At 38.9% G+C, this 25,871-nt stretch overlaps 1 protein-coding gene and 1 long non-coding RNA gene across 3 annotated transcripts in view; one reads left to right on the top strand and one right to left on the bottom strand.

Moving 5' to 3' along the window:
* The window catches only part of LOC130570554 (uncharacterized), a 46,693-nt gene extending 34,222 nt beyond the window's left edge, over positions 1 to 12,471 (top strand). Inside the window, exon 3 of the long non-coding RNA XR_008964977.1 lies at positions 12,359 to 12,471. This is a non-coding gene — a long non-coding RNA (uncharacterized LOC130570554). The remainder of the gene's footprint in view (positions 1 to 12,358) is intronic.
* Positions 1 to 25,871, bottom strand: part of LOC130570553 (solute carrier family 22 member 4-like) — a 91,453-nt gene that overhangs the window by 38,431 nt on the left and 27,151 nt on the right. Inside the window, exons 2-6 of one of the 2 annotated variants that reach the window (XM_057360906.1) lie at positions 21,206 to 21,326; positions 20,344 to 20,760; positions 13,152 to 13,255; positions 12,715 to 12,869; positions 12,458 to 12,629 (exon numbers count right to left, since the gene is read on the bottom strand). In XM_057360906.1, coding sequence (XP_057216889.1) covers positions 12,458 to 12,629; positions 12,715 to 12,869; positions 13,152 to 13,255; positions 20,344 to 20,730 — 818 coding nt within the window. In that variant the 5' untranslated portion in view covers positions 20,731 to 20,760; positions 21,206 to 21,326. The remainder of the gene's footprint in view (positions 1 to 12,457; positions 12,630 to 12,714; positions 12,870 to 13,151; positions 13,256 to 20,343; positions 20,761 to 21,205; positions 21,327 to 25,871) is intronic. The other variant, XM_057360907.1, reaches the window with a different exon arrangement.

Below are 25,871 nucleotides of genomic sequence, written 5' to 3' on the forward strand. Positions count from 1 at the left end.
GAAAGAGGGGAATGAGCATGTGTCGGGGGTTTGAGCGTGATCAAGAGGCGGCGGCGCAGAGAACTGACTGCTGATGGTGGTAGTTTTCTTTACGAAGAAAGATGCAAAATCATCAGCTGTTAAGTCCGATGCAGGTGAGGGGGAAGGCGGGCAAAGAAGAGCAGAGAAGGTCTTAAAGAGAGTACGAGAGTTAGGCGAGTTGTTGATTTTAGCATGGTTGTACTGAGTTTTCGCAAAGGAGACATTAGCAGAGAAAGAAGAGAGGAGAGACTGATAGGGACCGAGGTCAGTGGGTTCTTTAGATTTGCGCCACATTCTCTCAGCAGACCTGAGCGTGGCGCGATGCTCACAGAGAACATCAGATAACCAGGGGGCATAAGGGGATGCACGGGGGCATAAGTTGTCTAAGCAGGAGGTTAGTGTGGAGCAAAGCGTGTCGGTGGCACTGTTAGTATCCAAGAGAGAGAGCTGTTCAGAGGGAGGGAGCGTGGCAGAGACAGCAGAGGATAAGCGGGAGGGAGAGAGTGTACGTAGGTTGCGTCGGAATGTGACCAGTGGGGAGGCATGTGTAGTGTCTGGGGAAGTTAGGTCGAGATCAAGAGTGATGAAGAAATGATCTGACATGTGCAGCGGGGTGACCTGGGAGTGATGAGTGGAGCAGTAGCGCGTGTAGATAAGATCTAGTTGATTACCAGACTTATGAGTTGCTGAAGTGGAACTCGCTTGAGGTCAAACGATGCAGACAGGTTGTTGAAGTCGGCAGCCTGCGGTTTTTCAAGGTGGATGTTGAAGTCTCCAAGTACCACCAGAGGAGTACCGTCCTCGGGGAAGGATGACAGAAGCGTATCCAACTCCTCCAAGAAATGTCAAAGCTGACCTGGGGGACGATAGATAACTACAACATGAGTTTTAACAGGGTGGATTACAGTAACAGCATGTGACTCGAATGAGATGTTGTCACACGAGGGTGCCAGCTGTTTGAACTTCCAGTCATTAGGGATAAGTAGACTGGTTCCTCCACCCCTCCCTGATATGCGTGGGCTGTGGGAGAAAGTGTAGTTATTGGAGAGGGCAGCAGGTGTGGCAGTGTCCTCTGGCTTGATCCAGGTTTCAGTAAGTGCTAAAAAGAGAAAGACCAGAGTGTTTAGCAATAGCTGTTATGAAATCTGCTTGTTTACAGCAGATTGGCAGTTCCATAAACCAATGGGAAATGTAATTGAGGCAGTTGTGGATGCTGAAAGAGTGCTCAGATTATTAGCATTAGCATTGCGTGGCCTTCTACGTGATACCGGTGATTTACGAGGTGTAGTGACAGTAGGGATTTGAAAACACATAGTCAAAAATGGGGAATAACAAATAACAAGAGGAGAATAAATAGAAGTGCAAAAAGTTAATACTGAGGTGCAATACTCAAGTGCCTTGTCGTGTCCTTGCTCAGTGGAGTCACACAGGTAGAGTCGATGGTCTTTACGCTCTTCACGCGATGAAGGCTGCATGCGGTGGTTAATCGCACTTAAATACCCATTTCACGCAATTGAAATCAGCAGGACACACCCTCAAAATCTCACAACAACAAGCGAAACCAGCACTAGAACAAACGCGACTTCTACACGTGACACGGCGGTAGTAAACAAAGCTACGACACTGCGTTCAAATTCAATAAGAAGATATTAATCAATTATACTTACGCGCTTCTGTTGACTTCTGCTGCAAAATGCTTCTCCCATTGACTGGGCCGAGAGCACAGTTTAAATACCCTTCCTGGCGTTGGACACGCCTTCAAAATCTCACAACAACAAGCGAAACCAGCACTAGAACAAACGCGACTTCAACACGTGACACGGCGGTAGTAAACAAAGCTACGACACTGCGTTTAAACTCAATAAGACGATATTAATCAATTACACTTATGCGTTTCTGTTGACTTCTGCTGCAAAATGCTTCTCCCCATATGAGAGAAAAGACCTAGTCACTAGGTGCTTAGATTAGGAAAATAGGAAGAGAGACATTCTGAAGATAATTGTATGCAGCCATGTCACTCATTGCGTTATGAGTATAATGTCATGATCCTGTCCCTCTTGTCCAGAGTTTCCTATTTTTGTGGATAAGGTCATGACAGTACCATGTCTTGTGTGTGTGTGTTATGTCTTGTGTGGAGACACGTGGCTGTTTGTTATGGCATTGCGCCACGTGTCTTCTTGTCTCGTGCTTTGGCCCCGCCCCCTTGTTTCCCCGTCATTGTCCCATTAGTGACATTCTCCTCACCTGCCCCTTTTTAACTTCCCTCGTTAGTGTTCCCTATTTGTAGCCCCAGTTCTCATTGTCCCTTGTCGGTTCATTGTCGTACCTTGTCTTACCCTGCGTTACCCTCCTCGATGTTTTTGGATTACCTTGGTCGTGTCTTGGACTTATTATTTTTCATTTTTGGACCTTGTTTGTTTTTTCCCTCTTGTGGGAAGTTTAGTTTGAGTTCTGTTTTGTAAATCGCGTTTCCCCATCATGGGTTTTTGTTTGTTTAAATAAAGCCTCTGTTAACTCTTTATCTGCTGTCTGCGTCTGGGTTCTCTGTCCTCCCCGTGGCCATGACATATAATGTGCATAACATTTATCCAATATATCACTTGTGCAAGGTTTTTCTTGCTTCGCAATTACCATAGAGCAAACAATATACGTTTTCTAACTAACACTGGATAAAATTTATAATAGATATATGTTTTATTATAATAATGTTTTGACCTGAAACAAAACAATTACAATCTAACTAACTAGTTTTGTAGTTACACTTGCACATTATTGATTTGGCCACCTCATTAAGGTGACGTCATATTCTGTATCTAGTCAATAAAGCGTTTTCCAATGTTAACATAAAAGGCTAAATTACAAAAGCATCTCAACTTTTTGTAGTTTATTGGGTCTTTTTAGGGATCTAGGAAAGTTGTATGATTATAATTCCTATAGACAGTTTTACCAGCAACAGCATTAACGAACATACCTGCGTATACTCGCTTTTGTGGCCTTTAACTTCCAGGACACCTCTGTACTGGAGTTTTCCCGGTGGGGCGTTGCTCATGTCGGTCGCCACCGGCATGTGATTGTGAATAAACCAGTGAAAATGGAAAACACAATCACGAATGGATGGAGAGGGACATTCCCAGAACCTGATCGCGAACAGACCAGGCAGAGATGGAACCGGAAAATGATTGTGAACGGAGGGGTGTGTGATGGGGTGCTTTTGCTGAAAAAGTCCAGGGCCAGTTTTTAGTCCAAATCTGCCTCTGTAAAGAACCGCAACTTGGCTAAACTTAAACAATTTGTTAAATAGGTTGTATAACTTTATTTATTACAATTAACATGCAATATAAACAATATAAATTAAACAAATGATAAAATAATATCATAAATTAAGTAGCCACTAGCCAGACCGATAAACACAGATCGGAAGTTAACTTTGGGCCAGGTGCGTGGATCCAATGAAACCATCTATTCTAAAAATCGGATAAATTTAGGATAATGACATGCATTTAAAATGAAATATAGTCTTACTGTCATCCATATTAAACATGCATTGCTGCAGGACAGATTTCTTATAATGATGTAATTGATTACTTCATATAAGCATCATATAAGAATGGTCAGCGTTAGATAAATTTAGTTTTTAGTGTTTAGTTTTAAAAATAACTACTATAGCTGCAAGCAGCAATTACGGAGTCAAGCCCTTTAATGGCACAAAGGACAATACATGTGGACCTTTCTGATGATGAGTTTTTGAGAAGCATATTTAAAAACATTGGTAAAAGCATTTAGAATACAATATTAAAGTGCTTTTAGGTGCATTAGGTGGCGCTGTCACCAGACGTGTGTGAGACGACCAAGATAATAACAAATGAATACCAAATCCTCAAAGAAGTGGAGGGATTACAGCGAGTTCACTCAGCTCCATGACGCTGTGATGGAGAACACAGGTTAGCGTCTGATTTCTTCCTTCATACAGCGCTCTAGTGGAGCTTTACAACAAACTTAATGACACCGATGAGACGCATTAGCGGCTGTCTGCTAACACGACAGAGAGACTGATTTTCCTTCATTTCAAAGTGAAAGTTCAAAGATATATATGTGTGTACCACAGAGTGAACTTGCAGTATTGTGTTGAATGTTTTAGTTTTGAGGCAGTGTTGAAAGAAGTGCTGTTAGTCTCCTCATGTGGACAAACTCCTGTCCACCTGCAATAAAAGTAATTTAACTATATATATGCCTTGATAGAGAGTGCCCTTTTAATGTTTGACTACGTCTCCCACCGGTAAGTCAAAACTTTAACCATAGTCTGTGTTCCTCCCATTCAACTGTTATACATGTTACTGCTTCCAAATGCATAGAGACTGTGTCTGTCCCCCGAATAATGCTACAAAATAATAATTTAGGCAAATCTCAGAGAAAAAAATCTAATCGTGATTAAACCTGAGGACAATGTAATAAACGACCAACACAAACTCATAAAGTTCGGCCTACTTAATATTAGATCACTAAATTCAAAAGCAGTTATTGTAAATGAAATGATCACAGACATCAGTTTTGATATACTTTGCCTTTACCGAAACCTGGCTTAAACCAAATGATTATTACGGTCCAAATGAGTGTACCCCACCAAGCTACTATTACATGCATGAGCCACGTCCGGTTGGTCGAGGTGGTGGTGTAGCAAAAGACTTTCTTACTGTAACTCAGAGAACAGAGCATACATTTAAATCATTTGAAGTGCTTGCTTTGAACATAATTGTTCCAAACGAAAGTAAAAAACCATTGCTTTCTTTTACATTGGCTACTGTGTATAGACCCCCTGGTGTCACGATATGAGCGTGGAGAAGAACCCAAGCGCAGGCAGGCAGTGACGGGGTTAACAAAACAAGACTTTAATAATAAAAACAAAAGACAAAACAAAAACCCACAATGGGATGCAAAAACAGAACAATAGGACACGGAAACGGAACAAGAAATCAAAACAAAACACTTCCCATGAGAGGGCAAAAACTGAACTAAATCAAAAACGAGACACTACGTATAAACACTTACAAGGGACACAGGCAACATAGCAAACATGGTCAAAGGCACACGACAGGGAAGGCAAACAAAACACCAGCATACACACGTAATCCACGAACACAAGACAAAGAAACAAGAGGGTATTTAAAGGGAAGACAAACGAGGGATAACGAGCGAGGGCAGGTGTGGAACATAAGACACGAGAGGAAAACAATACAAGAAACGAGAGGGGCGGGGCCAATGACGAGACACTGGAGAGAAGGCACATTATTGTCAAAAGGACAATAATATGTTTCTCTCCACACATAACCAAAGGCTTTGTCATGGCTCTGCTACAGGACCAAGAAAAACATGACTAAATGAAGCAGAGCCATGACACCCTGGTCCCTACACTGATTTTCTGAATGAGTTTGCGGACTTCTTATCGGACCTATTGGTTAACGTTGATAAAGTACTAATTGTCGGAGATTTTAATATCCACGTACATAGTGCTAACGATGCATTAGCAGTGGCGTTTACAGAGCTATTACACTCTTTTGGAGTAACACAACACATCAATGGACCCACTCATCGATTTAATCATACACTAGACTTGATTATATCTCACGGAGCCGATCTAACCAATATAGATATTATATCTCAAAGCTACTATGTCACTGATCACTATCTTATAACATGTACACTGTGCACTGCAGAAATCAGCCGTTTAACTCGTTATCGACAGGGTAGAACAATTACCTCGACTACTAAAGATAGTTTTGCAAAGAGCTTGCCAGATCTGACTCCTTTAATAACCATACCAATAAATACAGAATCGCTCGATGACATGACCAGCAAATTGGATACTATTTTCTCTAATACATTAGAAGCTGTCGCACCTATGAAGTCAAAAAAGATGAATGAGAAAAACGTAGCACCATGGTACAAAAGCACCACTCGCGCCCTTAAAAGAGAAACACGTAAACTGGAGCGCAAATGGAAACAAACCCAATTAGAGGTCTTTAAAATTGCGTGGAAAGAGAGTGCAAACTGTTATAAAAAGGCACTAAAAGCAGCAAAGGCTGAGCACCTCCGTAACCTCATAGAAACTAACAAAAACAATCCAAGGTTTTTATTTAGTACAGTTGCTAAACTAACAAATAAACAGACTTCACCTGACCTGGGTATTCCGCCGCACCTTGGTAGCAATGATTTCATGAATTTTTTTACAGAGAAAATCGAAAACATACGAGACAAAATAGTAAAAACTCAACCTCCAAGTCTGTCCTATAAATTAGTACCAACCATCGCCCCAAAAGAAAGGCTACAGTGTTTTTCACCTATAAAACAGGAAGATTTAATTAAACTTATTGCAACATCTAAACCTACAACTTGCTTATTAGACCCCATACCAACTAAATTATTAAAAGAGTTATTACCCGTTGCAATTGAGCCCATTTATAACATTATCAACTCGTCAATTAATCTAGGCCATGTCCCAGGACCCTTTAAACTGGCCGTCATTAAGCCTCTTATCAAGAAACCAAACTTAGACCCCAATGAACTAGGAAACTATAGACCGATTTCAAATCTCCCTTACCTGTCTAAAATACTAGAAAAAGTAGTGTCCACTCAGTTGTGCTCTTTCTTACAAAATAATGACATACACGAAAAATTCCAGTCAGGCTTTAGACCGCATCATAGTACTGAAACTGCGCTCGTTAAAATTACAAACGACCTGCTTATAGCATCAGATAAAGGTAACATCTCACTCCTAGTCCTGCTCGACCTTAGTGCTGCGTTCGATACTGTAGACCATAAAATACTTCTAGATCGCTTACACAATTATACCGGTATTCAGGGACAGGCACTACAATGGTTCAGATCTTACTTATCAGACAGACATCAATTTGTCCATTTAAATGGGGAATCATCAAATCTAACGCAAGTAAATTATGGATTACCTCAGGGATCGGTTTTAGGACCCTTGCTATTCTCCATATACATGCTGCCCCTTGGAAACATTATTAGAAAACATGGAATTAGCTTCCACTGTTATGCAGATGATACTCAGCTATATATCTCATCAAGACCAGATGATTCCTTCCAACTATCCAAATTGGCAGAGTGCATCGACGATATAAAGCATTGGATGACTTGTAATTTCCTTCTTTTAAATTCTAATAAAACAGAAATATTACTTATCGGACCAAAGACACGTGAGCAGAATATTTCGGATTATGACCTGCAAATTGAAGGCTGCACTGTTACTCCAACAAATACAGTTAAAGACCTCGGCGTAATATTAGACAGCAACCTGTCATTTAAAAATCACATCTCAAATGTCACAAAAACAGCCTTCTTCCACCTTAGAAATGTTGCCAAATTACGAAATATTTTATGTGTTGCTGACGCAGAGAAGCTTATTCTAAGCTGTAGTGCACTGCTTAGTGGTTGTCCTGCATCATCAATAAACAAACTACAGTTAGTTCAGAACACAGCTGCCAGAGTTCTAACCAGGTCCAGAAAATACCATCACATAACCCCAATGTTATCAACCCTTCACTGGTTACCCATTAAGTTTCGTATTGACTTTAAAGTTCTTTTAATCACTTATAAAGCCTTAAACGGTTTAGCCCCTACCTACATAACAGAGCTTCTACCACACTACAACCCATCACGCTCTCTAAGATCTCAAAACTCCAGACTTTTGATAACACCTAGAATAACTAAATCCACCAAAGGGGGCGGAGCTTTCTCATACGTAGCACCTAAACTCTGGAATAGCCTCCCCGATACTATTCGAGGGTCAGACACACTCTCCCAATTTAAATCTAGGTTAAAGACACATCTCTTCAGCCAAGCATTCACTTAATGCAAAATATGCTAAATAAACCACCGGGAGACTGCATTTATTAGATATTATTTACTAGAAGAATCTTGCTTGTTCTGTAAACACCATGCACTGTGTTTTACCTTTTTTGTGTTTTTCAGTTTTTCTTATTTTCTCCTGTAAAGCTGCTTTGGAACAATGCACATTGTGAAAAGCGCTATATAAATAAAATTGAATTGAATTGTTTAATCTAAAGGCTTGTCCACACCGGAAGGATAATCGCGTGCGTTTATCGTCTATATTTAATGCCTTGTGACTAAACAAAGGGCGCCAATGTGAGTGTGCACACCGACACACAAAACGGCAGGCATAAAAGTGTCATTTTTTTAAAAACGCCTTGAGCTCGTTTTTCTTGTTTGACGCGCTGCGTTAAAAACTGGCTGACCAATGAGATTGGCGCTTTTGTTCACGTGACGGGAGCTACTGAAGTTACAGTAAAACACAACTTTGGTTGCGCTCAAGCACAAAACGGTCTTGCCGAGCACACATTGATGAAGAAGAAGCTAGATGAATTCTTCTTCTGTGTGACAAGCGAGTGTCAGAAGCACGCTGTTTTTCATTAAGCGCCATCTATGCCATATATGGGAGTGAATTTGAACGTTCACCCGGCTCACCGCCAGTGAAAATCGTTTGGGTATGAACGCCGAAAAACGTCTCGAAAAACGCTGGCAATAAGCGCATGCGATTATCGTCCCGGTGTCTTAATCCTGCTATTTGAGTAAATTGAAAAGACCAATTCTGTCATTCTATTAGCTATTTAGTATAATGTTTGATTAATATGAGTAGTATGAGTTTTAGTATAATGCATGATTTAGCTGAACTGTTAAAAAGTACTATTTTAATAACCTTTGAAGTGGGAACCTAACACTAGATAAATACAAGTATCGGATCGGGACTCGGATCGGCAGATACAGATACTCAAAATTTACTGACTTGGATCGGGGGCACAAAAAATGTGACCGGGACATCCCTTCATAAGATCGGGATACTACTGTATTTGTCTAGTGCAGCCAGAGGTGGACGAAGTACACAACCTCCTTACTTGAGTGAAAGTACAGATACTACTGGTCAAATATTACTCCACTACAAGTAAAAGTTGTAAAGACAGATTCTTACTTAAGTAAAAGTACAGAAGTACGTGCTTTTAAAAGTACTCAAGTATTAAAAGCAAATTTCCTTTACGTCAGTTGTACATTGTTTTATTGTCGTATAACTTATGCCTCTGAAGCAACCTACTGAATACACTGAGTAGCTCACAGTATCAGTTGTATTAAAGGGGTAGTTCACTTCAAAATTTGCCCCCATTGACTTTCCATAGTATTTTTTATTCCTACTATGGAAAGTTAATGGGGGCAAATTTTGCAGTGAGCAACTCCTTTAAGAGCTTTATATGTTTAGCACATATATTGTCATGAATCTCGGGTGAGGTGAGACACAGTGACAAGGAGAGAGGACCCAAACGCAAACAGCGGGTAAGGGGTTAACATGACTTTTAATAAATAATTAACCAAACTCAAAACAAAGACCCACGTGGGGGTAAACATAACAAAACAGAGAAACAAGAACAAGATTAACTAAACTGACAAGACTAAACTAATAACACATCACAAAGGAACACTTCAAACTAGACTAACTAACAAGACAAGAACTCACCCACACGACACAGTGCAACATAACAGTACAATGATCCGACACCAGACAGAGAACACAGGGGCATTAAATAGAGGGACAAATCAAAGGGGAACAGGTGTGGGGCATGAACTAATAAACAACCAATAACGAGAGATACAAAAGGGTTTTAAATTCATTGACACAATATAGTGAATTGAACGCGCTGTTTCACCCTGCCGCTGACTGCACAGAGTAGATGCAGAGAAAGACCATACTGAAATTTATTTTGTTTATATTGAAGTTTAGTGCAATGGGGCTGTATAGATTTTTTGTCTCAATTGGAGTAACAGTTGCAAAGATATTCACGATTGTTAGCGAGTGTAAATCTCGCTACTGGGCAAATCATAAGGCAAAACCTGGCATGTTTGGTATCGCTGGACTGGGCAAGGATTCAGGAATCTAAAGACTACCAGATCACTCCCTTGAAAATCCGTTAACCACAGACACAGTTATAGACCTGTAAATATATTTTCTTACCACTAGGTGGCGCTGACCCGGAACTTTACAGGCTCTGTCAGGGTACTGATGACCCATACTGAGTTTCCTAACGATACGCTAATGCGTTCATAGAATACAGCATCTTACTTCATTATTCAATATGGCCGACGCCCAAAATGGCAGACATAGGAAAACTGGATATCGTTCGACTCGCATGCCACCCTGAATCTAATGAGACCAACTTTATGATTTTTAGTCCAACCATTCAGAAGTTTATAAGCATCAAAAAGTTATCAAATAGACATCTCTCAGATGCATGTGCTATCAGGGACTGCGCTTCTTTCTGTATATTTTTACTATTAAAGTTTGCCATGAGTTGTCATTAAACATTTATTGTAGTTATCGTTTACTTGCAGTTGCTTTGAAAGGTTTTAGTAGTTTGACCATGTTTTACCATGAAGGAAACGCATTGGAGGAGCGTGCCTCCTTGATATGGTGACATGTTCTGCGTTTATGAACTGTATATTTTTTCCTGGTATTTGTGGCATGACATACAGATATCATGTGCCTTAAAAGCTGTTTGAGAAGTTATTTATTAATGCCAGTCGCTTTCAGTGTGCCTCTTGATGTGCCCCAAATGCAGACTGAATCTGGCAGTACCTGCCAACATACATTCTGAAATCCCACATTTTGGACCGTACTCTCTGAGGCACAGACATATGAATCCCCCTTACTTTACCTGGGACCGCTTAAGCAGATAACGTAAACAGCAGAGAGCAGACGTCTCAGAGATGTATTTCAGATGAGCAGACAATAAAAAAATACGGATGGAAAGCAAAAATCAAACAGGCATATCCCAGATATATGTGTGCTTTCAGGGTATCGCCCTCAAACAGGTGTGGTTTTATAAACAACACGATGTAGTTTTTCGACCTTAAAATAATGTCTCTAAAATTATTTCAGTGGTAGAACAACTCTTAACGTATTCTACTACAGCTGCTCCCTGAGCAGCCTCCTAGTGGCTGAAACCGCACTCTGTAAGTTTGGTGTTCGGGTCGGTACACACAGCCCCGCCCATCCCCTGCCTGCGAAAGAGTGCGACCTGCTTTACGGGCCCTCTGATGTCTGTTCCTGTCCGTGGTCGTCCTGAGTGTGTTCCTGTCTCTGGGCCTCAAGTGTATGTTCCTGTCTGCGGGTCCCCCAGGGGATGTTCCTGGGCGCGGGCCCTCTGGTGTCTGTTACTGTCCGTGACCCTCCCGAGTGTGTTCCTGTGTGCGGGCCCCAAATGTATGTTCCTCTCTTACCCTCCAGCTACAACTAAATGCACCATAGTTTTGTGAAATATGGGCAGAAATCGCGCAATAAAAATGTCTTTCACTATCAATCCACGGGTCATGCACGCTCCGATCCGCGGGGTACGCGTGATCTGTGCGGATCACAGATCATTCGCGATCTGTTTAACCATCATATAAAATGTGTTGGATTTGTATTATCAGAGCTTTCTGCACCTGGGTTCTGCTTCATACACTTCATGACAGTTTTGGGTGACTGCAAATGTGCTATGTAGCTAACGTTAGCATGCTAGCTGCTATGTAGCTAGCACGCCATGCGCTAATGGCTAACAACCAGCTGCTAACTCAGAATCTAGTTTGAGCTATTAGTATAGCCCAGTAGTATACCCACGGGAGCCAAAAGAGTGCTTTAGTACATGCACAGTTTATGAAATGAGATGATCTAACAGCGGTTTCTGCTTAGTCAACAAATTCACGTGTATTGTGCTCGCAGCCCACAGGGAAGCTTATACAGCGACAATATTTACAACACTAATAACAGACAATTGCGTTTATCAACCACATGGGGGAACCATAAGCAAAAGTTCTCTAGAGCTGCTTTAAATAGAGAGCGTGAAAATAACTCATTTTTTACAATTTGCTCATTGCGAATCAATTTGCCAGGAGGGGTCAGAAAATCGTTAAGCATTTAAGTGTCAACATTACAGAAACAGATTAAATAAACATCTACATTTGCATCTTATTGCAACAAATCAAAAATGGCCCATGTCTTTTGATCAGGTTGGTTTTGGATCCATTACATTTATGTTGTGTAGAGTAATTTAACAATAATAGTTATTTTATCATTTTTAAGTTTATATAATTTATATTGTTTGCCTAATTTTGTTAACCTTGTAACCTTGTTTAATTGGGTAACAACAACCCAGCATCGCTAATTTAAACCCAATGGATGATTTTGACCAGAAAATGGGTACGTTTCAGTGGACTTCAGCTATAAAAACAGACCATAAACTTTATTTCTTACGGTCATATATTCTTTTTATCACAGGTTGGTCAAGTCAATGTTTATGTGAAGGCTTAGCACACATGTGATGATGTTTAGCAGTGACGGTGTCGTGAAGTGATTTCGGTCTGTGGTCACACTCACCACCAGAGAGGAATGTAGATGAGACCCGGCACAGACATCGCCACCAACAGCATCCTCCAATCACGAATGTAAAACGCGATGAGAGGAAGCATCATATAACCGATGGCGAAGAACAGACCGACACCCAGCGCCGTGTACAGGACCCGCACAGAGCCGGAGAAAAGTTCTGCTCCTGATGGATAATAAACAAAGACATCAATGAAGAAATAATATTGATGGATTGTGAGCATATTTACTGTACATCATTTGATGGTTACCCAACACAAACGCTGCCACGTAGTTTGAAATCTGTCCCAACCCAACTACGAAGAAGAGGATGGAGAACACCTCCCATGATGGAGAGAAGACTTGAATGAAGGTGAAGAACGTTTGCACCATCATGGTTGTGAAGAGAACTGGTTTTCTGCCAAACCTTCATTAAAAGAAGAGATGCGGAAAATAATATCTTGTATCATGGACACTTAAGACACACTGAAGGCTTTCAAAGACTTCATCCTTACACTGAACTACAGTAATTTAAACAAAAATAAAATCCTCAAGTTCTTTAAGTATTTTCACATTCTTTAAATGTATTGTAGTGTAATAAAAAGGTAAACGTAAAAATAGTAAATGTAATGCAAATTAATTGTCATTGTAAATGTAATGTTAATGTGGTTTAACATAACTGTAATATATATGTGGGGCAGGTGTTCACCTGTCAGAGAGCTGTCCTGAAAAGAAGGATCCACAGAGAACACCCAGAAAATAAATGGACGAGGTGAATGGCTGCTTCCAATTGTTGTTGCAAACCAGATCAAACTGCAAGAATAAAAGCACAACTAGTAAATAGACAGCTGCTATTTTAAACCTATTTCTCCTTCTGAATTCAACTGCACAACAGCTGGCAGCTTAAACCAGCTTCAGTTTGACAGTTTCTATTGTTTCAACAACCTCAGGCCCGCTTTCACAGACAGGGCTTACGTCTAGTTTCAAACTAAAGTTCAGTTCACTTTTATTGTCACACCCAAGATGTGTAAAAGGAGTGAAAATCTTGTGTCGACTCCTAAACTAAGCTAATATTAGCAGTCTCAAGGTGAGAGACAGTTGCGAGAAACCAAAACTCCGTAACCTTTCTTTAACGCAGGGGACCCCCCGGGGGGTCGCAAGGCCACAAGGGCAGGGTCGCAAGATGATTTCCAGAAATCTTTTTTTATTATTAGAAATAGCGTATGTAATCAATAAGTGTAACAAAATATAAAAATATTAGTTAAGTTAAAAATAAAACCAGGCAAATAAAAAGCCATCAGCCTTAGGAATTTCCTCCCCCTCGATCGTGACCCCTGAGGTTATTACGTCAAATTAGAGACATTAACAACCGCATTAGGTTAGGTGCAGCAAGTTCATTTGCAGCACCACGTTAAACAATCCTATTTGCACGCAGATTATTTTTCAGGCTTTAAGTTTAGGATATTCCTATTAATCGAAATGAAACGTTGATTAATATCGACCAAACACAACTCAGGGAGGCAAGTGGAGCAGCGCTGCAGTCAGAGAGGCCATCATCCTTAGGTACGAAAAGTGGCACATCCATCAGCAATCCAATCAGTTTGATGAAATTTGACCATTTGTAGTAATAGTTCATAGTATTGTAGAACAACAAGTAAAGTAATGACTAAATAACAATAAAGTAATATTATGTTAGACTGTGCTGTGCTCTTTTGTGTTGTCATTATGCGCGTTTGCTAATAGGTGCATGTGCGCATTTGCTCGAAACGTTCGTATACTTTAACCACCTCCGAGGATAGTGGGGGTCTCGAGTCACTGGCACTGTTATTTTGGGGGTCGTGGGCTGAAAAGTTTGGGAACCATTGCTTTAACGGGTTAGATGAAGATTCTGTCATGACTGTCCATGACAACTGATTTAAAAGAAATCCTTAAAATAGTCCATGTGACTCCAGTGGTTCAACCTTACTTTTATGAAGCCACGAGAATACATTTTGTGTGCAAAAGAACACGTAACTTTCTTCCACAATGTCCTCTCCTCCACGTCAGTCTCCAACACGTGTCCATAAGCACATGCGACACATGCACGTGGTGCGGACGCATGACAACCCGTACCTATACTCATCAACATTACTGTTGCAAGCAACACAGGGAGCTCCTTCTCGACTACTGTTGCCATGCGTTTTTGAATGATTTGATGTGTATGCGGTATGAGAACTGGTATTTTTTCCTGAACTGTTTTTGCAATTGTACATTTTAAAATATGAAAGATATTAAGGTTATGTTTTCATACATTGTTCTTTACATTAAGTATTTTATGTAGAAAACAATAAATCACCCCTCTAGTTGTTATGATCTGTTCTGTGTTCCCCTGTTATTTTGGACTTTTAGGTTACTTCCTGTTTGTGTACCATGTTTGTAGTCTTTTGTAGTTTTTCGTGTTAGTTAGTTTCCCCAGGTGTTTCTTGTTTCCTTGTTATCCCAGTGTATTTAAGCCCTAGTGTTTCCTTTCTTTGTTTGGTGTCGGGTTGTTTTTACGTTTCTGTTCTGTTCTGTTCTGTTCTGGGATTACCTTGGTTTGTTTCTGTCTTTGTTTATTTTATTAAATTCTGCATAAAAACTGCATTTGGATTTACTTTCTGCCTGGTTCCTCATCGTTACACTAGCACAGTGTTATATATTTTGTTCACTTGTGTATTTTTCATTATCCAAATATTTCCATCAATGTTTGAATTCACAGGTTTAATGCATTTAAATGTCCCTCCTCATTGCAAAAAAGGCAAGTCCACGTTATCCTTGGTTTCCGCTTCTATTGCGGTAGAAATCACAGGTGTGTTTGAGTGGCGACGCTGTACAGACCAGATGACATCAAAGTGACGGGGAAGAGATTGGAAGGCAGTACAGTCGAGTCCCCCTCGCACAATCTATGCAGTGTTGCATGAAGTCGCTCATACCTCACGAGAAAACTGAATCATGCTGAAGTCGTACCATATAATCCTCTGGGCCCGTATTCTTAAAGCTTCTAATAATCCTCTAAGAAAACTCTTAATTTAGCTTAAAAACTTCTACTTAGGAGTCTTAGTTTAAAAGTGATTCAGGATCAATCTGAGAGCAACTCTGAGCAAGAAAAAGACAGAAACTTTGATCTTAGTGAGGAGGCGGGGCTGACCCCGTTGCTATGTATGACACAGTCTTTTAAAGACTGTGATTAGTTGGTTGACCAAGAAGGAGAAAAGAGCGCTTTTAGGGTCATTAGTTTGAAATTGCACATGTAGTTTTTCCTGTTTTACCAGACGCACAGGCACACACATGCAATATATATATATATAGCCTATTTTTTATTTACCATGCTGTTAATATCAATTTATTTGATAGAAAATGAACAGTGACACAATAAGTCTCTGTAAGTGCTGTAATTGTTTGTGATCACTGGTTGTGACAGAACCAGATCATCTCTGCTGCAGAGCTGCATTTCTCCAGCTGCTAAATATGTTCATGTAGTGATTACTTCTATTTCTGGCGCTATGGCATTTCTGCGCTGTCTTGGAGATGTTAGCGTGTCTCTAATAGGATCGGTCACAAACATCTAATGTGTTGTGTCTTATTAACTCACTGTCATTCAATTCAATGTCATTTTATAGTGCTTTTACAATTTGCATTGCATCAAAGCAACTATACAAGAAAACCAAAACCAAGATAATCAAAAGTTGAACACACACACATAAAAATAAAAATCTGATAAACTTTAAAAGTAATATGGAAATTGTCATGCATTGCAACATATTTCTTCTCACTTTTCGTGTTTCGTCCATTTTCTCTGCTGCTAAAGAAACTCTTAATTCTCTTAAAAGTCCTCCTCGCTACTCCTAAAATTTTGGACCTTAAGAGCTCTTTTAAGGGTTAAGATGCTTTATGAATTACTTTCTTCTTTACTAGGATCTTTTCTGTCATTCTAAAGGGAAACGCCCACATTTCTTAGAATTTTGTCACTAGGAGCAACTCTTTGCGCTAAGATTTTTCATGAATACGGGGGGCCCTGATCTTTTTTCTTCTATCAAATGTTGTCGGTACATAATAAACAATTACAGTTATCATGTGAGATCAATGAAATTACACAATGGAAACAGAAGAAGAATATGAGATGAGTTGTTGTTGTTAATGAAAAATTGTAATTGTTATAAAAGCTAAATATTTTAAATGAAAGGTATAACTTTAGGTATGATATTGAAAAACAACTGTTGATGATTCCCAACCTACAGTCATGCGCGGGATGTCAGGGATCCTACACATTTTCCATTTCGAAATTCCATACTTTTCCAGACTCAAACATACAGACTTGCCAGAAGATTTTTCAGACCATATTTAACATCTGAAAAAAGTTGTGGTTTTAAAAATCAAACTGTTCACATTTATATTATTATAATTATATTATATTATTATAATATTTTGCCAAATAATCAGTGGACTGTTATAGCTATACCTCATACAAATTAATTAACACCAGACCAAGACATGTTCAATTTACAACTTTTGATTGGAATTTATTGCAATGTTAATAATTGGTCAAATTAAATAACTGTAAATCTTCAACCCACAGCAACAGAAGGATTGGTGAAGTATAATTCATTAAAAACATGAAAAGAGAATTAAAGTCCATTAACTTGGCTTCTTTCAAAAGAGTTTTTCCTAAACAAACAAAAAAATACTTTCTTGAGCTACATACGTATGTCTATTTTAGAACAATTGGAGTGCAAATTAGACAACAATAGCTAAAACCATATCTGTCTTTTTATGTTTATCAGTGATGAGTAATAGTCAATTTATATTTTTATACAAATATTTCCAAATTGAAATACAATCAATCTTTCGAGAGCATTTGGGTTTGGAATGTAAGTGATATTCCTTTAACTTTTTGTGTAGCTACAGACATAGACATCAAATTACAAAAGTTGCAGACACTTGTTTTTTTTTATAATAAATAGTTAAAACAAGAATTAATTGATGCGTTTGAAATATTTGCAAATAATATTGTTGTCAGGCGCACCTGAGCCATGAGGTTTAGGATGAACTGGGGCCCGTTTCAGAAAGGAGGATTAGTTAAAACTCTGAGTAAATTAACCCTGAAATGAGGGAAACTCTGGGTTTTCCGTTTCAGAATGTGAGGTATGTCAAACCTGAGAAAGCGGGGTAACTCAAGCCCGTTTCTGAAGGAGAGGGAACTTATACTCAGAGTCAGTAACCATAGTAACTTACTCTGTGAACCTAACCTGGTCGGGTGCAGGTTTTCTTTGGTAAACCCAGAGTTTCTTTCCATCTCCTCCCCTTTTTAAAGCACAAGTGGTGTAACTCATTCATTCATTCATTAATACAGTCATTCATGGTACTCATTTTGATCACACAGAGACCATCTCACTGACTTATATGTCATATGTGTTTTTATAGGGGATTCATGAAGAGGCTGCATTCATTCATTGGAATGTACTTTGATTTCAGGAGAGCAATTTTGTCATTTCCCTGTGCATTTTTATTAAAACTGTACCGCCTTTCTTTACAGTGAATTAGATATATCAAAATATATCTCATCCATTCTTACACCAATAACATCAGCCACCGTACTTGTATTACATCAGAGCATAATTTTCTATGGACGATGAGAAATGACTTAATAAAGTGTATAAATAAAGTGCATGAATAAAGAAATGAATAAATACAGACATACATGCAGAAATGAAGCGATAAAGGTAATAAACAAGTAATTTTGATGTGCAGCCATTCCAGCTGAAATCTGCTCCGAGCAGGGTTTGAACCGGCGATCAGTCTAATTCTGCATGAGAGTCTGACGCCCTACAGGTGTCCTATACACCATGACGTCTCATTTGCGTTACTAGAGCACACTCATGGCGAGTGAGAACATACAATTTTTTTTATTTCTATTTTATTTCTGTTGTTTCATTCATTTAATGATTAATTTGTTTGTTTATTGGTACATTTATCTATTTATTAATTTAAACTTAAGTCATTTTTAGCACATCAGTAAATCCACTGTATGCAGAGCGGAAAGTGTGCCTCACTCTCAAGTGCTTTCTGCCGCCATGTTGCTTTTTTTGGTGCCATTGCCATGGTGGTTTCTAAGTAAACCAACTCTGAGTTCAAGGTTTAACCTAGGGTTAGTTGAATGTTTTTGTCTCGTTTCAGCATTTTGTAGTTTGCATTATTGGATATTACAATATATTGATATTGCATTTACCGCAATTGCCACATTTATAATTTGCTGAGGGAAGAGTAGGGATGCCCTGTACCTTATTTGAAGGGAAATCTGATTTTACCAACACATCACGAAGATTATTTTGACGTTTGAAAACCAATTTTGGACCACTGGGAAATATTTGAGAAAATTGAATTCAAACGTCAAAATAATCAAAATAATCTAGAAAACTTCTAGACCGTTACGTACCCGTATTTGTGAACACCGTAGCAATATTAGAGCTGGTGATATGCGAAGTCCGGTAGCGTCTCATTTTAAATCAGCCGGTCATAATATCAGTGCTTTACAATACATAGGTATTGAGAAAGTCACAAAACCACTAAAACGTGGTGATTATGAGAGAAAATTATTACAAAGAGAATGTCATTGGATTTTCACTCTAAATACTTTGTCACCATTAGGCTTGAATGATGAGTTTGATATTAAGCCTTTTTTATAATGGGGATTATGATGTTTTTTAATGTTGTTTGGTGTGTATTTGATGTGTACATTGGGTGTCATTTATATTGAGATTTATATAATTTTCTTGCTGTAATGTGTTTTTCTCTTGTGCCTAATTACGGCTAACACCTGATCCTAGTTAAAGGTGAGTGGTAAGCCATAATGCTATTGTGCCCGATGAAGACCTGACGGTCAAAACGTTGCGCTATTCAATAAACTTTGAAGCATATTACATCAGTGTGCGGACAACACATTTTTTTCTTTTGAAATGAAAAAACACTATTATCTCTTACATGTGTTTTATTGAAGTAAATACATTGTAATCGGCTAAAGTGCATATGCGCAAGGTTCGGTATACTGGTGCGCACCTGAGTTCGCCTGACAGCTTTTACATTAGCGATTTTTCATGCAAACCTTGCTCCGTTCCGAACTAAACTGCAAGCGTGAAAGGCACCTGTAAGCCCCTGACCACCTTAATCCGCCCATGAATACAGTCATACCATGAAAAGAAGATAGAAGAATGTCGTTTTTTACAAGCTGACCCTGCTTACAGGACCAGTCTGACATCTGTCTGATCTTTCTGAGGTATTTGCCCTGAGGTGAGAAGTGAAGAGTTTTAAGAGTAGTGGGCTTTTACATTTGTAGTGTATGTTCTGTGAAACGATCTGTTCACCCAACACTCCTGATGTTCTGGACAATAATGCCACAAAATAAACACTTTGGTTCCTAACACAGAATTATTCAGTCACAGGCTCTTCAAAGGTTCAAACCATTCCTTTCTTACCCTTTTCATATTCTTCCGAACCGTTGTGCTTCTGTGGATGTTAAAGGTTCTTTATTGAATCATATTAGTCAAAAATGGTTCGTTTTTCAGAGTGAAATATAAAAATGCATCCTCATGTCATCCCAGACTTCGTTTCCTTATCCGACCACAAACAAAACATTTGTGAGAGAAAACATCTGAACTTGATCAGTCTTTAAATCTTTTACGTGTCGTGTCAAGTGCTAAACACAGAAGATCTACGCACACGACTCTCTAGAGGCACAGGATTACTGCACTGATGGATGCTTGTGCTTTTTTTCAGCTTCACCCATATGAGAAGGTAAGATGGTCAAACTACTGGTTTGTGTTCAACCGAAGAAATGAAGATGACATGAGAGAGGGAGCGTTTAATGACACTGAAGCACACACACTCACCTCTGAAACAATGGTGGATTGATAGATGTCCTTGCTGTAGACCCATCCATCAGCACAGCTCTCTGTCATAATGTCTGTGAGATTGACATCGTGTGGCATGAAACCCAGACTGGAAAAGTTTCGGATCACATCAAGGCTATATCTGGAACACTTGACGCGTTCCAGTTTTCCTTCCACCTGCTGTAAGGGAATGCTGGCGTTCCTCCACGCGTCACTCAGGTTAGAATCCGGAATACGGCAGTGATGAGGTGGAATATCGGCCAGGAATATGACGGAGAAGGCACTGAATCCGTTTGGAATGGTGCTGGTACACAGAAGGATAAAGACCATCTTTTGGAACGGGCCCCATGTGCCCAGAAAAGCTGTGGTCTCTTCGTAATCCTTCATGTCTCCGTTCAGCGCTTCTGCACTCACTGTCTGTTATAAAAGCGTGACTGGTGTAAACATTGATGGATTTCATTCATGCCTTTGAACATTGACCAACAACTATAAATGATTGACATGCTCTGGAAGAGATTGATTTACTTCTGTTCACTTACAACCATTGAAATGGTTTCGTCAGACTTGACTCATGGTGTACGAGGGAAATGATAACAGAACCTTTTAATCATGCAAGAACATGCCAGAGAAAAACACACAATTAAAAATAATCTGCAGCATGTTGTAATCGTTCAATTAACGTGTTTATGCTAGTTAAGCCGTGTACCATTGACAGCTAGTCAGTCTTAGTAACTTAGTCTCATTTTATTCTATCAATGTTTCATGAAAGAAGTTAGGATGATTATTTTACTCTGTGAGTCACGAGGGGTTACAAAGTTGGGCAGGTGATTTTTTCAAATCTAATAAAATGAATCTTACTTACGCGATTTAGGTGGTGGAAGCCGCTGAACGTTAAAGATGTGATGAAGAAACTGAATTCAGCTGTCAGTCTCTCACAGCTTAAGTCAAGCCCAAACACCTCAAGCGCCAATAAAGAACAAGAACTGCAATTAGAAAAGGGGTGAGGCAAGAACTCAGTCCCGCCTTAAATGTGCTTCTCATTATTTCTGAGTGTGCTATAACTTACACAAAAGTACAAAAAGAAAAGTGCAGGAAAAAAGCAAGAAAAAGCTCAAAATAACCAGGTAAAATATATCACATAAGTTACTATTATAGAATAACTTGTCATAGTAAATGTATATCTCAAAGAGAATTTCAAGTTTTTAGCACTGCTTTCTGTCTATTCATAGAAATCCTCACATTTACAGACATACACATTTCCCTTTGGTGGTAAAGATGAAAGTGTTAAAGTTGAAGTCATGGCTGCCAGGTTTCGTAAACATCAGCTTGTGCTCTTTTGTTATGATCATCATCACTGTCGGCTCATCATTTAATCTGTCCATTAAACCTTGGTAAAGACTGGGAGTTGAGCTCCAGTCTTACTTAAACACACCTGCCTTGGATTTCCCATTTATCCTGAAGATGTTGATGATCAGGATCAGGCACCCGTTTCAGAAAGGAGGTTTAGTGAAAACGCTGAGTATATTAACCCTGAAATGAGGGAAAGTCTGGGTTTTCTGTTTCAGAATGTGAGGTATGTCAAACCCGAAAAAGCGGAAACATAACCTGGTCGGGTGCAGGTTTTCTTTGGTAAACCCAGAGTTTCTTTCCATCTCCTCCCCCTTTTAAAGCGCAAGTGGTGTACCTCATTCATTCATTCATTAATACAGTCATTCATGGCACACATTATGATCACACAGAGACCATCTCATTGACTTATATGTCATATGTGCTTTTATAGGGGATTCATGAAGAGGCTGCATTCATTCATTGGAATGTACTTTGATTTGACGAGAGCAATTTTGTCATTTCATTGTGCCGCACTACCGTGCACGTGACGTCCTGTTCGTTCCTGTTCAGTCAGCACGCATCAAAGGAGTAGAGGGTTGGAGACGAAACTCACAAACTAGTAAGTAAAACTCAATTTCAATTTCAAGATCGATCACTGCACATGTTTGGTAGATTACTCCGTCATTTTGATCTTTAAATTATTGCATTTGCAGTCTTTGGCAACAAATCCATTGTCTTCGGTGACACTCCTGTTCAACGTTTCACAAGAGAGATGAGGAATAGAGAGATGAAACTCACAAACTAGTAAGTAAAACGTGGTTTATTGTAGGGCTGGGCGATATTGACCAAAATTCATATCTCTGTATTTTTTTGATGAAAGGCGATATCCGATATGTATATCGATATTTTCTACAAAGTGGAATAAATGTTTACTAGCAAGTCAAAGCTTCATGTGAGATGTCACAATCACCTTTATTAAAATGGCTTGTGAAAAGAAATTCAATGACAGGGTTTTTTCCCTACTTGAAAACAGACATATATAAAACATTACTTTTATTCAACCAAACAGAAATGTTTTTTTTAATCAAATAAAGCATTTTTATCATTTTCAACTAACTTTTCAGCCCACAATAGCCAACTGAATTAACCAGTCTTTCTAAATGATCAAAGCTCGTTCACATCTTTCATTCTCTGTGGTTCACTTTAAATGATTCAATGATCTCTTATATTCGCTAGTGACTGAAAAGTTCTATATTTTAAATGAATTGGTTCAAATGAGTCATTCGTGTGCGAGTCGTTCTAAACGCAATGTGTGTTCATACTGGCGAACTCGCTGTGTACAGTATACGCTGATTCAACGATCCAACTGCACAGCTAAAGACATTACAATGATGTACGTCATGTTAATTTAAGACATTTCAAGAAATTAAACGTACTTGGATGCAAAACAAACAGCTGTGAAACAAATGACAGTCTGTTAAATGCAGGCAGCATTTCTTGTGAAGACTCTCAACATAATTTTTGGCGAGAGCCTGAGGCGGCCGCCCCCAATTTCTCTGTGCAGGAAAAACCCTGCATACAGCTGCACACCACTTGTTTAAAACATGTAAATTGCGGGGTCCGTCCAGTTCGCGCGCAGAGCGAGAGTGCTCTGCTCACTCTGCGCATGGGTACTGCGCATGTCAGACACCACAGAGCCGCTTCAGGGCTATGTCGAACGTACACGTGCAGCTCAGTTCTGGACTAATTGTATCTTATCCAAATCTTTACTTGATGCACTCGACCACACAACTGGACAATAATCTGTGATTATTCCACACCCAATTTGTAACCAATTGTAATTCCTTATTCAAAACAGTAGACAATTGCTCAATTGATGTTGCTGATAAATATAATGTTGCATCATCGACATACATGACTGTCTTTGCACACTTAAAAACAAGAGGAAGATCATTGATAAAAACAGAAAATTATAATGGTCCCAAACAACTTCCTTGAGGCACACCACATTGCAATGCTTTCACACCTGAATAACTTCCATTATAAAATAGGCATTGTCCCCTATTAGACAGGTAACTTTTAAACCACTGTACAGCATAAGTAAATTTATAACATTTCAGTTTGTCCAGCAATAATTTATGATGCAGTAAATCAAATGCTGAGCTAAATTCTAACAATACTCATGTCGAGAAGATTTCATTACTGTATGTCAGAAGCATGCTGAGTCACAACACGAGCAGCATTCAGCTTTCTGTTGAACCACTTCTGTCTGACATTCTGGACGTTATTCTCTGTGTGGTCTCATAAATTGGGGCAACAAAGGTATGATGTGCGTTCTCTCTTCAAGAAGATTAGTAACCTCTGTGAGGTGAGTGGCCAAACATCATGCCAACTATCAGGGTGACTCACACTGATATGGCAGAACCGCCTGTGGCTATCACAATTACAGAGTAAAACTGTTTTGTGTTGCAGTATTCCAATGAATTGGCACAGTAAGGACTCATATAATTGTGAGGTGTCTACATACTGTGTTAGGAAACCTGACATCTGCTGCCATATGGGATTTTTTCTCTTTTTGTGTCAAAAAAATGACTAACAAAAAATATACAATGAAATTTGCAAAAAATAAACATGGTTTTACACAAAAAATGTCACATGTTTTTCCTTAACAGTTTTCTATTTTACCCCTTTGCAAATCATGCTTTATGATTTCGCTGCTAGAGTTTTCATTTGCTCAAGCTGTATGTTCTATTCCCTAACAAACTTTTTTTTTTTAATTCACCATCTAGTATGTTTTTTCAAGCAGTTTGGTTTACGAGAACACAGGAAGTGCCCCTCTAAACCATGTTAACATTTCAAACAGGAAAATTGTTTTACACAGTGTTGCAGTGATTATTATAAATGATTTGTCTGTGCACAATATTATTTTTTCAAAATTAATTTGCAATCTTTAATCAAAAACATTAAGCTCCTCTCAACAACAACTTTTCACCACATGACGTCAGCAACAAAAAGAGGAAGGACTTGACTGACTGTCCAATGGCCAGGCATTTTAATCCTCCCCTCCAGGCCCAACTTACAACAAACCAATCAAAAAGGGAAGGGCAAAAATGGCTCAAAATGAGGCGGAGGTGGTGCCATCCTTATCTTGTACAAACACGCACGTGTAGGCTTCCCATACCTTTAAGTGGCTTAACCAAACACTTTACATATTAAAACATAAAAATTGAAAATTACATGAAAACAATTATTAAGTTATATAAAACATTACTTTTATTCAAGCAAACAGAAATGTTTTAAATCAAATAAAGCTTTTTATCCTTTTCAACTAACTTTTCAGCCCATAATAGCCAACTAATTTAACCAGTCTTACTAAATGAGCAAAGCTCATTCACATCCTGCCTTCTCTTGTGGTTCACTGAGCTTTGAATATTTCACAGATTTTTTATATTCGCTAATGACTGAAAAGTTTCAACACTTTAAACGAATCTGTTCAAAGGAGTCATTTGTTTGCGAGTCGTTCTGATCGCAACTCGCTGTGTGCAGTATAATGCTGATTCAACGAGCCAACTGCACAGCTTAAAACATTACAATGATGGATGCCACATTAATTTAAGAAACCTTTTAAGAAAATGTACGTACTTGCACACAAAACAAACAATATTCACCTGAACAGCCTTGAAACACAGCTAATACAGCTTTTATTAGCTCTTGTACTGCAACTCTGCCTCCTCATTGGGCTGTGTGGCCACACAGGTATATGGCCTTCTATGCATTTCTTACACTTTATGGTTTTTAGACTATGAAGTTGGATTGAATAATATATTATATATTACTATAAAACATTAAATATTGCTAATATTTGATTGCAATATTACAATATATTGATTAATGCATAAGGAATTTACGCTTTTTATATATTTACTAAAAAAATTGCATTATACTGCATTATATTTCCAGTATATTCTCATCTGGTTTTGTTTGGCACACCTACATTTATAAAACTTTGCCTTGTTTAATACATAAAGCCATAATGTATCATTAGCCAGGTTTCCATCCAAAGTTGCAAATGTAGCTTATGCGCCAAATTGGAATATCGCACAAAACATTTGCGAAAATGCACCATTTCCATCCAACTAGTCAACCGTCACTTCCTAATAAACCGCCGCTAAATATCAGTAAGAAAAGTAAGAGAAGCC

This window comes from Triplophysa rosa, linkage group LG19, assembly GCF_024868665.1.
Source record: "Triplophysa rosa linkage group LG19, Trosa_1v2, whole genome shotgun sequence".
In the NCBI taxonomy this organism is placed as follows: domain Eukaryota; kingdom Metazoa; phylum Chordata; class Actinopteri; order Cypriniformes; family Nemacheilidae; genus Triplophysa; species Triplophysa rosa.